At 35.4% G+C, this 16184-nt stretch overlaps 2 protein-coding genes across 4 annotated transcripts in view; both read left to right on the top strand.

The window, feature by feature from the left end:
• Positions 1–6070: 6070 nt before the first annotated feature.
• LOC149713442 (uncharacterized) lies at positions 6071–8170 on the top strand. The gene is made up of 4 exons (XM_089843798.1): positions 6071–6085; positions 6648–6934; positions 7475–7709; positions 7788–8170. Exons 1-3 carry the CDS (start codon positions 6080–6082, stop codon positions 7707–7709), a joined length of 528 nt encoding a protein of 175 aa, XP_089699924.1. The 5' UTR covers positions 6071–6079; the 3' UTR covers positions 7788–8170.
• A 3058-nt stretch (positions 8171–11228) lies between these two features.
• Positions 11229–16184, top strand: part of LOC149713439 (elongation factor-like GTPase 1) — a 90485-nt gene continuing 85529 nt past the window's right edge. For all 3 annotated transcript variants that reach the window (XM_089848047.1, XM_089848039.1, XM_089848052.1), the window contains exons 1-3: positions 11229–11419; positions 14943–15082; positions 15161–15228. In XM_089848047.1, coding sequence (XP_089704173.1) covers positions 15004–15082; positions 15161–15228 — 147 coding nt within the window. In that variant the 5' untranslated portion in view covers positions 11229–11419; positions 14943–15003. The remainder of the gene's footprint in view (positions 11420–14942; positions 15083–15160; positions 15229–16184) is intronic.

Here is a 16184-nt window from a genome sequence, read left to right as displayed (position 1 = left end):
GATTTGACCGAAGATCAATTCGGAGAAATTGAAGCGCTTTAGAAGTAGTTTAACGCGGTTGAAATACGGGCCATAATCTTCATCCAATTGACGCTGGATTCGCATTAGGTTGAATCTTTCTATGAAGAGTGTCTGTTTCTTCCCGAAAAGTTTCTTGAGGTTCTCTACTGTCGTGGCATACGGATAGTCGGTTGGCTCTTTGGGCATACAGGACCGATAATACTCGCTGAATGCTTCGTTAGACAGTTTCGAGACCAGATACTTGACTTTGGCAACGTCGGTCAGATTTGGGACACTAATATCCACGAGATAGTCAAATCTCTTCAGCCATTGTTCCAATTTGTCGCCATCGTGTTCATCCGGCTCGAAGATTGGAATGTCAAGGCAAGCTATCGTGGATGTGGGTGCTGTAGTCGAGGTTGACGGACCGGAGGTTCCTGCTGTCTGGAGTAGAAGGTCGATGATCCTTTGGTTCTGCTGCTGGGACGCTATTTGCTGCTGCATAAACGTAAGAGTTTTTATGAGTCGTTGGCGTAGTTTATGATGTTCTTATGGATGATGCCACTAACAAGAAGTTCCATGCCAACCAACTTTACCACCGTCTGAATAACGATCAAAAGGGCAATCCCTACTCCGTATTCATGGACACATTCGATCTACCCATCCCTGACCGAAGAGTAAATCCCGATCGAGTTCCTGCTGGGACCACAGTGCCCGCTCCCGAACGCCATGTACGGTTCAACATACCAGACGCAGACTCTGAGGATGAGGGAGTACGGCGGTCCGGACGAGTAAAGAAGATACCCGAGCGCATCAGTATGGATCCCCGCCAGAAGTCCTACGATCTTACTTAAAAGGGGAGGTGTTGGAACTCCTCCAATAATGGGAAAAAAATAACCTACTAATATGTTATCGTTTTTAACTTGTCACATGTTTTTTAAGTTGTACATATATACCAAAGTTTAACAATGAAAAAGGGCATTCGGTCCGATGGCGGTCTTATCTTAATAAAGTTGTTTTGTTGTTACCTCTTGCGTTCTCTCTCTCTCTCCATGAGCCGTTACAACAGTTAATATTTCCTTTCTCTAAGCCAGGCTATATTTGTTTCGAAATAAATTTTAGGATTGGATAAAGTGATATCTACACGCATGAATATGGCTAAACGTGCTTGACTCGGATAACCTAATCATGTATATATTCCATCTCGCTCCAGTTAAGAAAAATAATTATAATGCATATTTTGAATTTGGTAATTCAGAAGAAATTAACGAAAAACGTTCTTATAGCCCAATTATTTATTTCTGCAGTTCTTAACGACTAAATATGTCTTTACCAAGTAAAGAGTTTGTGAAATCTGCCTACTTCCAGTATGTGGTTATATCATGTCGACCTACCTTGAATGCAATGCACCCAACAGATAGTAATGATCGTATATGCTACGAAAGGAGAAATATACCAATATTATTTAAAGGCAAGGGTGATATCAGTGGCGTTCCTCGATGATTGCTTTTCTTCCGCTTGTCCCTCTTTGGAAACGGTTTTAGCTCCACCCTCTTCGTACAATGTAATTGGTTCCTGCTGTTGGCAGGGTCAAATATATATGTGTTTGAGATTGGCTGGAATGCTGAGGACCGCCTCTTGATTGACAAAGCAGAGGAGTTTAATACATCATATTTCGTTTCTCGTTTTCATTACATCAAAAATAAACAACGAAATAACTTTCCACACTTAAATTAGAAAAGTTCTGCCTTGTGATAATAAATGAAATGCGAAGAATAGCCTACACTCTAAGAAATGGAAGTGTTAAAAAGGTGTTAAAACGGTGTAAACACCGTAAAAACACCCAAAAGAGTGTTTTATTACCTTGAGTTTTTAGAGGCCAATTTAAAGTGTAAATTCGGTGTAAAATAACACTATTAAAACACCGTTCGAAATTAAACATGAAAAATTATATTACTGCTGGTTTCTTAAATAAGGTCTTTCATTTATTTTTCATTAATGTCAATACAAACAGTAAAAAATTATTGAAAAACGTACTTGTTAAACCTTTTTTTAAAGATGATATTCATGAAATAAAACAGTTTTATCCTTTAAATAAAATTAACAAAGAAATTGGTAATCTGGCGGTGTTGTACCTTCATAAAACTATGCTAAACGTGTTAGGTGACACTCTTACAGGTGTTAAGCGATACTCTTAAAAAACGAGACTAGGTTAGATACTGGCCTCACAATAGGCCAGCTTGAGAATCCAAAGTTTGACACTTGCTTTTGTGACATGTTTTATCATTATTTTGAGAAAAATTAGAGTACTAAATGGATTTTTTTTTGTAAAATCTGTAGTGCAAATTAGATTAAACGCGTTTCTGGTGCTCGAAAAACTCTTAGTGAAAAGAGATTATTAAATTTAACAAGAACGTCTATATCTACTGCTTGAATATTATAGCCTCCAAAACTAATTTAATACCCTATGCATTTGTACGAAGTGAAAACTTTCTGCCTTTTTCAGAAGTTTATAAACCCGTAAAAATTACTTTATACGCAACAACCCTCGCTTAAAGAGGTATAGTTCTGCATGTGAGAACTTTCCTCCCTATAGGTGATGAAGTTTTCTCAAGGAAGAACCCTGCTATGAATATAGCATTGATTGCTAATAATACTGCGGAATGGCGGATAGTCAAAATTTAATTAAACAGGAGAACCATACTCGATATTTGAGTTATGCCTCATGAGTGGTCAAAATGTAGCTACTATAGTGTTTTTTACGTCATCGGTGTTGCTCTTAAGTCTAGGAAAAGTACTAGAATATCTACTACTATCCTACCAAATAATCTACCACTCTTAAAAGTGTTACGCGACACTCTTAAAGGTGTGAAGCGACACTCTGAAAGGTGCTATGCCGCACCCTTTAAGGAGTTGCACAACACTAATATGAGAGTAAAAATTCACTTTCAGTGCGATATAAGAGTTAAAAAGGTGTTAAACTGCACCTCTGTTGCACAATTTTATACTTATCTTTGCCACCAATTGCTCAAATAAGTGTTATTAAACCCTTTCAGGGGTGTAAATGAACACCTGTAACGGTGTCAAATTTGGACCCATATAAACTACTTTTAAAGGTGTTAAAGCACACCCCATTTTTTTGAGTGTAAGTGTGATTAAATCCCTTCAGGGGAGTAAATGTACACCTGTAACGGTGTCAAATTTGGACCCATATAAAGTACTTATAAAGGTGTTAAATCACACTCCAATTTCTTAGAGTGTACAACTTGACTTTTGCATTTTCAGATGAGGTAAAAATTAACCACTTTGCTTCAAAATTAGGCGTAGCATTTATTACGTTTAATTAACCTATATATTTTCCCCAATATTGTTGAGATTCTTGTATGGTAACTTTAATTACCAATTTATTTCATCTCAATATTTCTTCTATTTAAGCTATCACGATTAAACTTTTATTTACCGCACTAGTCTCGTTTGCAGGATTTATAAAATTCACACGTGATACAGTTTAAAGATCACTCAATATAAAGTGCGTATTGGTCAATCGTTTCAGATCGAAAAGATCTTGTTTGAAAACAGTAAACTAAATCCCCTTTATAATTTCCCTGCTTCGAATATGTTACATAACATTAAAAAAATTAAACACATTCTCACCAGAGTTATTAAAGGGTTAGCAAATAAGAAGATTGTTTTAAATATCTTTAAAATTTTATTAAAAGTTTTCGTAAAACTAATCAAAGGAATTTGGGCAATTCTTTATTCATTAACAATTTTATAAATGTTTCGTATGAGGAAAAATTCCAAAACTATAAAGTTGCGAGCACAATAGCCACAAATAAAAGTGTTGATTTTTGAAAATGTTTTTAAAGCCAAATATATACCATTTTTACTAAATTATGATTATTTACGAGCAAAGATAGATTGACAGCTTTGCTCTAATTTGAGTCATCGGGAAACTTATTAGGACCGATGATTTAAAGTGAATAAATGCATTACATAGTGGCTGGATAAATGGGAGGAGGACTTCTTGACCGATCCATATTTTCCTTACTACGTTGTGGGATATGCATTTACTCGTTACGTGCTTTTGAGCCTCAAAAATGTGAAGTATGCCTGCATTTGTGATAGTTTTCCCAAATATAAAACATCACATGACAAAATTTGGAAATAATATTTCAGACTTACATTTATGAGTAATAAATGGGTTGAAGGACGTTTGAGGAAGATCAATGTTTTTAAATGGACATCAAGTCCTGTGAAACATGGTTTAGCTATTGAAAAGGGTGTAAGTACAAGTTTGGATCCTGTTTTAACTGAAAAAGCGTGTTACTACAAATGTGGGAATTTATGTTAATAGTCCTACAAAAATTGTTCTTAGTATTTTTAAAAATATGCATTAAATCACGAACATGAGAGTAGTAGTACATTACCTGATACAAAATATCCTGCTGCATATTTTTACAAAAAAAATTCCCCTCTTGTGTGTAATAACCGCTTTGAGAAACAAATGGCCGCCTATTTTCTGAATCAAATCCATTATATTTCCTTAAGATTCTAGATACCGTTGTACTCCAATATTTCCCATTTGAGAGGGATGCGTTGGCACTTCATGTAGCTCCAATTAGTTACTTCGATTCCTTCTCAATTTTTTCAAGCGAGCCCATTAGAAATGAACGTTCACAAAAGATTCTCTCCATCAAGGGACTCGAGAACACAGTTTGGATCTTCAATCTTTTGTCACTGATAATAGTTTCGCTTGTATCCTTTGTGGCTGCCAGGAAAAGAATGAGATTCAGGGAGTCCAATTCGATAATCTTCACGAAATTCATCTGGATTTACATTTCGGATTTTCTGGGGAATCGTACGTGCCAAAGACAGATTTAATTAAAGCACGAGTCCAAGTAAAAAGGGAAGTAAAATTTTCATGTACAAATCATTTCGATGTTTCAACGAAAACGTGGTCTAAATCAAAATAGCTAATCTTTTAGACTAAGCACTTCAAATATACATTTAAATGAAGTGGGAAGAGGCAATTGCTAACTTTTTCATTGTAAAAATACACTAAATAGAAAATCTGACTACTCGAGGCGAGGTTTTCTGAGTAACTTTAATTGCAAACAAGTTTTCGATTTATTTTTGGTAAATCACGGATATTATAGTTTATTTCTTATAAAATAAAATCAGCATAAAATATCCGAAGAACCAAATAAATCTGATATATTAAACCATATGATTAAAGAAGTGTCAGTTATCAAATGTTTTATATAGAGACTAGCTGTTACCCGCGGCGTCGCTCGCGTGTAATAAAAACATGAAAATGATACAAAGAATGGATAGATTTTACTAATGACTAATATTTTGGTAGCACCGTAGGAGCGAAGGCACTCGGCGTTGCCCGTCAGCCCGTCGGACATTTTTTATTACTTTTCATGCGGACATTATTCCGTAAAGAAGGGTTTTTAAATTTCTGGCCGCCATTTAAAAAGATGGCGACAAATTGAACCCGAAAGACCATTCAGCCCTTATATAGGTTTAAGGAAACCAGTGTACTAAATATTTGTGAAATCGGTTGAAACGCGCGGACTTTGTTGCATAGAGAATATTTTTTACATGTCTTGGCTCCATTTATAAAGATAGCAGCGGATTGGAAAAATATTCCTTATTACGCGCCTACTGCTTATGAGTAACGTTCCTTCAAATTTTCAGCCTTCTAGGGCCAGCGGTTTGGGCTGGGCGGTGATTTTCTTTGATATATATATAGATATAGATCACAATTTCTTTCAATACATTTGACCATGACATTTTGTTCGAGATATCAATTTATTCCTTAATCGGAAGCCTTCCTTTGATATATATTCAATGTAATTTAGCGGTAACATCCTTTGAAAAACGTGGAGTGAAGAGATTTCTGCCTTCAGTTTGGATTTTCGGGACGATGATACTGACCTGGGCGTGGTCGGGCAATTTAACTGGCACGCTTTTGACTGGGCATTCATCCAAAATTGATACCATTGACGATTTGATTTCAAAATCTGACGTTTTCGCTTCGATTAATTCACAAAGTAAAATTTTACTGTTAATGAGCGTAAGTTAACTCTATTAGTTGAATAGCTCTGTCTTTCATAAAACAAAGACAAAATCCTGGTATGAAGCTGATCATTTTTATCGACTCTTTATCTCTAATTACATCAGATATTATACAAATAAGTTTCGAAACCGTTTAAAAGTTAGAAAAATAGTGTGACCTCAATCATACACTTAAAAAGGAACGATTAGAGTGAGGCTAGGCCTAATCATTTTTCTAAAGCGAAAGATAATGAAATGTTTTTTGTGAGGCGATGTGTAACGAGATTCTAAAGAAACCAGGATCCCTCGAAATTTCAAAAATACTGAAATTAAAAACATTATTCTTAATCATGGGTAATCCAAAGGTTCTTCGTTAAGCCTTGCGTGTTAGTTCCAACAATTTCTTTTAAGGCACGCGCAAAGTTAGAATTCTTAAGAACAAAAATGGTCCAACTCGGGCTTTATTTTTATCCAGTGAGGTCATTGACTTTGGTATAACTTGGAATCGATTACATGATCAGGTGTTTACAGACATGTTTCTCTCGGCAGAAGTAATTATTGGTTCGCATTTTATATTTTAGAATAACAATTCTGCGTATTCAGCTTTGTTGAAAAAAGGAGGGAAAACATATCAATTCCTTAATGATCCGAATGTTATGAAACGATTGGCGTGTGACAAAGGTGTTATTATTGAGCAAACACAAATGTTTTGGGACTCAGGTCAAGGACATTTGTTTCAACTTAAGAAAGAACTGGATGAGCAACAAAGACGGATTTATGTGGGAATGGAAACCTACGAGCCTGTATTCGCCCATATGTTTTTCAACAAAAATATTCCTGGAAAAATCTTGGAAAATATCGACTACACGTAAGTCTTCTGAAGCAATCTCTATCCCAATCGTAAAACGTCGCTTTTTCTAAATATAGAAATAATGAGATTTCGAAGAACATTTTGCTTAATTACTCGGCCCATTAAAGTTCGGAGTTATTTAATATGGATAAGCTCTTTTTAGCGCTTTACATTACGGAACCTTGTTCAAAACATACTTAATCTCCCATCATAGACCTTTCCTCAACGTCTCAATGTTTTATCTCACAGAGGCTCAGTATTTAGTTTATCCGCTATGTTCAGTTATATAATCGAGATAGCAAAAGGGTATTATCTTTATGATGCTACTTTCACGACTCAATACTGAGCCTCAGTAGTGCAGAACTATCGTGCAACGAGAATTTAAGATTTTGTTAGAAGTTAATATTTTGAGGTGAAGACGCTTAAGTTTTGGAAAATCCTTAAATTACACGTCACGCATTAAAGCAACGACGGTTAGCCTAGCTAGTATTCTTGTTAGAGTAATTTGCCGCAGACCGCTCCCAAAATTTTATTATTTAATCTTTGTTTTTCCCACAGTATCGAAAGAATATTTGAAACTAGTCTACTTTCCACACATTTATTTAATGCTAAATTCAAAGCTCAAAATTACCTGCTTGAGTCTGACAGTTTGATATTGGACGAACCCATGGACTTGTTCTTTCTCTGTTCCGTGTTTCTAGTCCTTGCTGTTGGAAACACTTTGGCTGCGTTGGTTTTCATCTTTGAAGTGGTACTGCATATAGTGAAAAATTGCCCGACCGATCAAAAATAGGTGCATAGCTATTTATGTCTTATTTAAATGTAAGAGTTTTAAAGGGAATAAATATAGCAATTTCTTTCTCTACTACAGGCTCATAAATTGCGGAAGAAATTTTGCGTGAAATCTCCCATATCGAGCCTTTTCAGGATTCTCAAGATAGACTCCCGTTTATTTAAATAATATTCAGCTTTGATAGAATTAAACAAATTGCGTTGAGTTATCGAATATTAGGCCCCTGCAGTTTTACGTCTATACTCTCTAACGGTTTATACCCTGGCCGTCATCAACTAGTAAAGGGCCCCGCACATTTAACCATGATTCTATATATAGTGGCTAAACACGTTTTAAAAGTATTAAATGATATACCCTTTTAAAATTATTCATGTCCATTCATAAATTTTTAATGTCTTCTTTCAAATTATTGATGTCCTTTTTCAAATGAGAGACATCTTTTTCAAATTAGAGATACCTTCTTCAAATTAGAGATATCCTTTTCAAATTATAGATATCCTTTTTGAAATTATAGATATAGGCATACTTTTTAAAATTATTCATATCCTGTAATGTTTAGACTGGGTCGTGGTTCGTGTTTTGCTAAGGTATTCGCTGAATGCGGGTTCATGTTTTCTATATAGATGGGACCGAAAGTTTTGAACTGGAGGGGAAATTCCCCCTTTTTTCACTCTATTCTGAACGAAAGATTTTTCATTTGCCACTGCACAATTTGAATTAGATTTTTCGGAATAGCCTCATAATACTTTCCTTTTTATAATATGTGGTATGGTTACGCTTAAACATGCTTAAAAGGTCCCTGAACCTGCAGGAGCGAACATATTATTGTTTCCCATGTTAAGCGGCGAATACAGCCGCATACCATTTTTACTATGCTAACGCATTGACTGACTCTTAATATAATAGGTGAAATCTAATGGTCACTGCAGGCTTGCTCGGAACACGATAGTGTTCTACCCCAAAAACTAATCGTCAGGATACCGTTCCGTAAACGTTTCGTCTAGTTTGAAACCTGTTCAGATTCAGTCTCGCGATTATTTCGTGTAGGAACTGTGTCTATCTGACTCTGGGTCGGACACTGCGACTCACAGACACCCTATTTTTATTAATCGCTAAGTTGAAGAATACACTATATTAATTTATCATTGACAAAATTTCGTTAAACTTCAAGTAAACGGATTAGAATATAGAATTAGAAATAATTATTTCATTAAATTTAATCTCACCTATAACTTAATCCCCCCCCAAAATTTTGGTTTTTTAAAATTAATCAAAATATGTCTGTTCAAGTCGATTCTTTTGCGGATAATTCTTGATTCCTAATTGTAATTTGATTACTTTGTTTCCATTTCAGCTTTGTAATATAATAAAGACCACATAGCTATTTATATAATAAATTTCTGTTATTAGTGTGTACAAGAATGTTTTTTTTGAACACGTTCAGTAAACTTTCCTTTCCAATATTTAATTGAACAAACCTGTCTCACAAATTTATTCACAGGTGCCTTTTTTACCTCTCCGAGTGACGATAACGTCACGGAGAGGTATTACACTGAACGTTCTGTCTGTGTGTGTGTGTATGTGTTTGAAGGAGCGACGGCCCCCTCGTATAAAATCCACGTTAGATTGTGGTTCGGCGGTTTTGAGTTAGTTTATAAAATGAGTTTCAAAAAATAGTTCACATTAATCGCAATATTTAGTGGAGTTTTTCATCCGTGCCGAACAATCACTATTTTACCTCAAACTTTCAAAATTCGCGCCTATAAATGTATATTAAGGATAATTTAAATTAACTTATGTGTGAAAGAGGAAACATGAGGCTTGTGTAACGTCTTTATTAGTTTTAATATAAATTAAATAAATCACAAAAATCCAATCTAAATCACCGTAAAATCGTGAAAATCACTCTCAAATAATTGAAATCATCAAAATCGATACTGATTTCAAATCTCGTACGCTCAGTTGAATTTGAAAAAATGAATCTCAATAAATAATTGACGATAATTGCAATGTTTAGTGTAGTTTTAGTTCCTCGCCGAACATTCAATATTCCTTACCCTAAATTTTTGAATTTCGCGCCTATAAATATATTTTAATGATAATTTAATTTAACAGAAGCATTGAGTTCAAAATTACCACTAGAGTGGCCTTTGCGTTAACCTGCCTATTGGGGTACGTGGGACACTTTTGAAAACATTGGGACCATAGAGACTATAAACCCCAAGGAGTGGCAGGTCCCCCGCTCTACAAGCCCAAATAATGATGTTGCTCATAAATTGGTACATGAGAGCTTCCGGCCCGTTCAATTTTGCTTAGCGGAAGTCGCCCTGTACCAGGAAAAAAGGGGCAACAAGTTGAGGCATTCCTTCCACTCCTTGGGGTTTATAGTCTCTATGTTGGGACGGACGGACAGCTTCCAAATTTATCACGCGATGGTGTCGCCATCTCGAAGCCTAGATAAGAAATGTATAAATACATGTATTCTTGAAATCAGTCAAATTTCGCGCCTTTTCTTTTAGTTCCCTTGGTTGCACCGGGATGGCGCCACAAGCGCATGATATAGTTAATTGGGTCTTATATCCTAGCGGATGGAAGACCACTCTAGTGGTAATTTTCTCAACTCAATGAACAGAAGTGTTGATTTGAAAAATAGGGGATTGTCCAGCAGCAGACTGGGAAATAGCACATTTCCTCTTTTCCAAAACCAGTTTATTAATTGCTTGGATTAGTTTTTTAATTCCAAGGGTACGTTCAGTAACCCTCTTTGATGACAGCGCTTACTAAACGATGTGAGATTTTTCCTACTGTACGCTTTTTCGTGTTTCCGGTTTTGACGTCATGATGCTCAGCGCTTGCCCATCAAAAAAACCATCTAATCGATATGGTTTTTTTGATGGCGTGACGTAGCGTTTGACTGATGAACACTTGACAGACGAAAAGTTGGCGCGGGATTTAAAAATTAAATTCCAATAATGTTATTCCTACAGTAATTGTATTAGTTTTCATTACAAAAATACTTCTACCATTCAAATAGACATAATTTTCTTAAACAATTTCATTATTTGTAAGCTCGTTTATACTTAAAAAGAGCCATTTGCGCTTCGTAACGTTTTGAGGGCCAGTAAGACGTTTCCCCAACTCCATTTTCTAAACCAGCGCTAACTTCAAAGTGTCACTTTTCCGTTCAGCAGCCTTTTACGTCACTGTGACGTCTCGAGCCCATCAACCACACATCAAGGAAACAGCGATTTCCTTGAGATTTTCGTTACTGAACGTACCCCAAAAGTGGGGGTTACTGGTCCTCGGGACCAGTTTATTAATTACAAATCTATGGGACAACAGTGGCTGGGACCACTCCGGAGACCAGTTTATTATTTTGGACGCTAGGGAGTGACTCACTGGTCCCAAGGACTAGTTTAAAAAATATCCTTATTTCCCAGACTGGCGAGCAGCTTGCGTTGTCGAGTGCGTGATCGAGTAGGCTATGGTTGCCTGTTATATTCTGCTGTCTGCTTTTTATTCTGCTTATCGCTAGTTTTCGCCAAATTGAATTAACACGTGGATGAACCAGCTCCGGATTATTTCCATATTCGAAGTTGAACTGCAGTTTTGAGTGTGTTTATTTAAATGTCTAGTTAAATAATAACCAATCTAATAACTAGATTATTAAAATATTTATCGAACGGTTAATCAAGAAGAACGGTAAAAAGGTGAGAAGTACCTTTAACTATCCTTTGTGGTTGTTAATTCCCATTATGTAAGATGATGAAGTTAATTTTAGTCGAGTTTATCCATTTAATGTTTTAATGAAAATCACAATTACAATCACAGAAAATTTTATTTATAAGTAGGGTGTAAAGTATCAGGAAAACAAAATTTACACTAAGGTACTAAAGGGGGTTTATTGCCTTACTCAAACAAGAAAAATTTCTTAAAGGACATATGTCCAGTGACCCCTTCCTTTAACTGGAAAATTTATTGAACATTGTTCACTGAAGTGTGCAGAAATAGTGTTGCATCTTCATTGTCAAGTAATCAAATAATTTATTGGTGAAAATGTTCAGTGCCCCCTTAGTTTTTAAAACATTATGGAGCATTTTAAATTTTTATTGGACTATGTCCAGTGTCCTGTGCTTATTTCTGGCTCTGGTCCAGCTATTTACTTATATTTCACATATGAATCACATCGAAAATGTTGGTAAATATTACATGACTTCATGTGATTATCACTTGGTGATAAGTGTTATATTTATCACTCATTATAAAGCCATGTCACGCCTGATCACTTTTTATTCACTGGAGAGGCATCTGACGTAGATGATAATGTCACTCGTTATTGATCTGAGGTACACCTGACACAAATAAGTTTTCACTCATTATAGTCTGCTACTAGGAACTTTCTCATGACATCACCACCTCCTATCTTCTAGCTGTATTATTTCAGGCTCGTTAATCTAATAGCCTACCATCTTAAGGCTGGGTTAATATCCTAAATACATTAGTTGAATAGGAATGATGTAGATGGCGACGTTTAGTGAGTGCCCCCTAGATCAAGCAAGACCTATTACTAGGGCTATAAAGACAGGTTACTGAGGTTAGCTATGTAGTGGGTGATAGTGATAGTAGTTTTGGCGTTAGTTGCGAGATGTTCAGCTACTGTGGTAGGCCATAGTCACTCTTCTAAGCTAAGATTGACCTTGTATGAGGGAATCGGAGCCTCCGAGATACGTAGGCCTGTGCGTGTCGATTTTTATGTGGGGAAATATCCAGTTTCATAGAGGGAATATTTTCACCCAATATGTGTACTAGATGGCGCTTTTATTACAGTTGCAAAGGGGGTCGTCCATAAATTATCGCTGATATTTTAGGGGCCTATTATAAAACTTCTATGAAAGAGAAAGGTTTCACCCTTAAATTAACGTAATTGTTTTAGGGGCTATTTATTTTTTATTGAATCTTTTGGTTAGATTGTGTGGACAACAAAATTATGAGATTTTAACATGGATGTTTTTTTAGTAAAACAAAACTAATTGAAGTTGCTAATTCACAGTTTTATTATACCATAAGAGGATTTTTTTTACTCCTTCATAACCTTTCATTTTTTTAACCTTTGCTTTTTTATCCTTTACTTCTTTGGCATGATTGTTTAATAAAGGTCTTCGGAAATTTTCTAAAACGTTTTTTTTTACTATCCGCGACCTCGGCTTCACCCCTCTACGTCAATGCCTTGCCCTAATATTGTAGCAGTCGACGGGGTCACGAGGGCTGAACTTATTTTTATTTTACGGTACTAAAAGCGCCCCCAAGCGAGAAAACACGGCGAACTAAATTAGTTAAAAAAATTTCTCAAATTCTCGCTTCGCCATAGGCACGGGCCTAGGTATCTCCGTTTCATGTTCTCAGTTCGTGCCTTCACTACAGTAGCCCATCTAGAAACACTTTAGCTACCTTATTTAAAGCACACCCCTAGACTGGCTCTCTCACTTCCAAATCTATTCTTAATTAGAATTGTTTATTGCCAACAAAAGCTCCATCTATTGGCATTTAAAAGTTCAAATTTAGTCTTTATTGGACGTCTTTGTCAATTGTCCAAACTAATTTGTTTCCCATTATAAATCATTAACTATTATTATTGTTACTAGAATCAAAGGCATCTAGTGTTGCCCGTCAGGACATGGTTATTATTTTTCAGGCCGCCATTTTAAAAGATGGTATCAAATTGAAAACCAAAAGCCATAAAACCCGTCTATTGTATACCAGTGTACTAATTACTAGTCTAATTGGTTGAAGTGCTTTTTTTTTAATCCATTAAGAATGTGGTTTTTTTGTTTTTTTTTTATTTCTGAAAATCATTTTTCAACGTGGCCACGGATTGTAGATTGTTTTTGAATTTTTTATAGTGTATTCTTGTAACTTTTGTTAACTCAATTCTCACTTTATAAGAACATCAATTCTCACTTTATAAGGACATCAATTCTCTCTTTATATGAACATCAATTCTCACTTTATAAGAACATCAATTCTCACTTCGTAAGAACATCAATTCTCACTTTGTAAGAACATCAATTCTCGCTTTATAAGAACATCAATTCTCGCTTTATAAGAACATCAATTCTCGCTTTATAAGAACATCAATTCTCACTTTATAAGAACATCAATTCTCACTTTATAAGAACATCAATTCTCACTTTATAAGAACATCAATTCTCACTTTATAAGAACATCAATTCTCACTTCATAAGAACTTCAATTCTCACTTCATAAGAACATCAATTCTCACTTTATAAGAACATCAATTCTCACTTCATAAGAACTTCAATTCTCACTTCATAAGAACATCAATTCTCACTTCATAAGAACATCAATTCTCGCTTTATAAGAACATCAATTCTCGCTTTATAAGAACATCAATTCTCGCTTCATAAGAACATTAATTCTCACTTCATAAGAACATCAATTCTCGCTTCATAAGAACATCAATTCTCGCTTCATAAGAACATCAATTCTCGCTTCATAAGAACATCAATTCTCACTTCATAAGAACATCAATTCTCGCTTCATAAGAACATCAATTCTCGCTTCATAAGAACATCAATTCTCGCTTCATAAGAACATCAATTCTCGCTTCATAAGAACATCAATTCTCACTTCATAAGAACATCAATTCTCGCTTCATAAGAACATCAATTCTCGCTTCATAAGAACATCAATTCTCGCTTCATAAGAACATCAATTCTCGCTTCATAAGAACATCAATTCTCACTTCATAAGAACATCAATTCTCGCTTCATAAGAACATCAATTCTCGCTTCATAAGAACATCAATTCTCGCTTCATAAGAACATCAATTCTCACTTCATAAGAACATCAATTCTCACTTTATAAGAACATCAATTCTCACTTCATAAGAACTTCAATTCTCACTTCATAAGAACATCAATTCTCGCTTCATAAGAACATTAATTCTCACTTCATAAGAACATCAATTCTCGCTTTATAAGGACATATAATGCATGGGAAATGTCGGGGGATTTTGGAAATGCGTGCGATATATCGGTAATTTTTTTTTGAAATGCATGGGACAATAAAAGAGGTCAAACTTAGGAATTAGGTTCGACTTGTAACGTAGCTTTTATTGCGAATTGGTCAAATCAACATATGCATTTGTGTAGACGCGTTCTTGTTTAATGTAGTGCGGAACTTTGACTTTACGCTAGCAACGTATATTTATAGATATTTCGTTGATCGATCTGATGGGTTGAAAAGATCACTGTTCATTTGAGTCTGAATAAAAATGAGTGGTATCAAAATGAAGCTGCAATTTGACAGTAAAAATATCAGGAATGTTTGCATCCTGGCTCATGTAGATCATGGTAAGTTTCCCTTACACTCGAATTAAATCGGCAATTTTAACATTTATGCCAGGGACTGTAACGTACAACTGTTTTTAGGAAAGACCAGTTTGGCTGATTCCCTGATTGCAAGCAATGGAATATTTTCACAGAAAATGGCTGGAAAGGTGAGGTTTTAATTGAAAAATTAATTATGTCGCATCAGGGGTTTTGAAAATGAGTCTGGGAAATTATGGGAGAATTTAGAAAATGAGTCAGGGAATTTATGGGAGAATTTAGAAAATGAGTCAGGGAAATTATGGGAGAATTTAGAAAGTGAGTCAGGGAAATTATGAGAGAATTTTGAAAAATGAGTCAGGAAAATGGATGGGAAATGTCGGAGAATTATGAGAGAATTTAGAAAATAAGTCGGGGAATTATGAGAGAATTTAGAAAATAAGTCGGGGAATTATGAGAGAATTTTGAAAAATGAGTCAGGAAAATGGATAGGAAATGTCGGAGAATTTTGAAAATTAATTAGAAATATCGGGGAATTTTTGGAAATGTATGGAAAAAGCCGGGAAATTTTTGGAAATGTATGGAAAAAGCCGGGAAATTTTTGGAAATGTATGGAAAAAGCCGGGGAATTTTTGGAAATGTATGGAAAAAGCCGGGAAATTTTTGGAAATGTATGGAAAAAAGCCGGGAAATTTTTGGAAATGTATGGAAAAAGCCGGGGAATTTTTGGAAATGTATGGAAAAAGCCGGGAAATTTTTGGAAATGTATGGAAAACGTCGGGGAATTTTTGGAAATGTATGGAAAAAGCCGGGGAATTTTTGGAAATGTATGGAAAAAGCCGGGGAATTTTTGGAAATGTATGGAAAAAGCCGGGAAATTTTTGGAAATGTATGGAAAAAGCCGGGAAATTTTTGGAAATGTATGGAAAAAGCCGGGGAATTTTTGGAAATGTATGGAAAAAGCCGGGAAATTTTTGGAAATGTATGGAAAAAGCCGGGAAATTTTTGGAAATGTATGGAAAAAGCCGGGGAATTTTTGGAAATGTATGGAAAAAGCCGGGGAATTTTTGGAAATGTATGGAAAACGTCGGGGAATTTTTGGAAATGTATGGAAAAAGTCGGGGAA

The sequence above is a fragment of the Phalangium opilio genome, unplaced genomic scaffold (assembly GCF_054372755.1).
Source record: "Phalangium opilio isolate 3A_F unplaced genomic scaffold, DU_Popi_V2 ptg000009l_1, whole genome shotgun sequence".
Lineage (NCBI taxonomy): Eukaryota > Metazoa > Arthropoda > Arachnida > Opiliones > Phalangiidae > Phalangium > Phalangium opilio.
The sequence above is the reverse complement of the archived record's forward strand: the minus strand, read 5'-3'. Positions and strand labels throughout refer to the sequence as shown.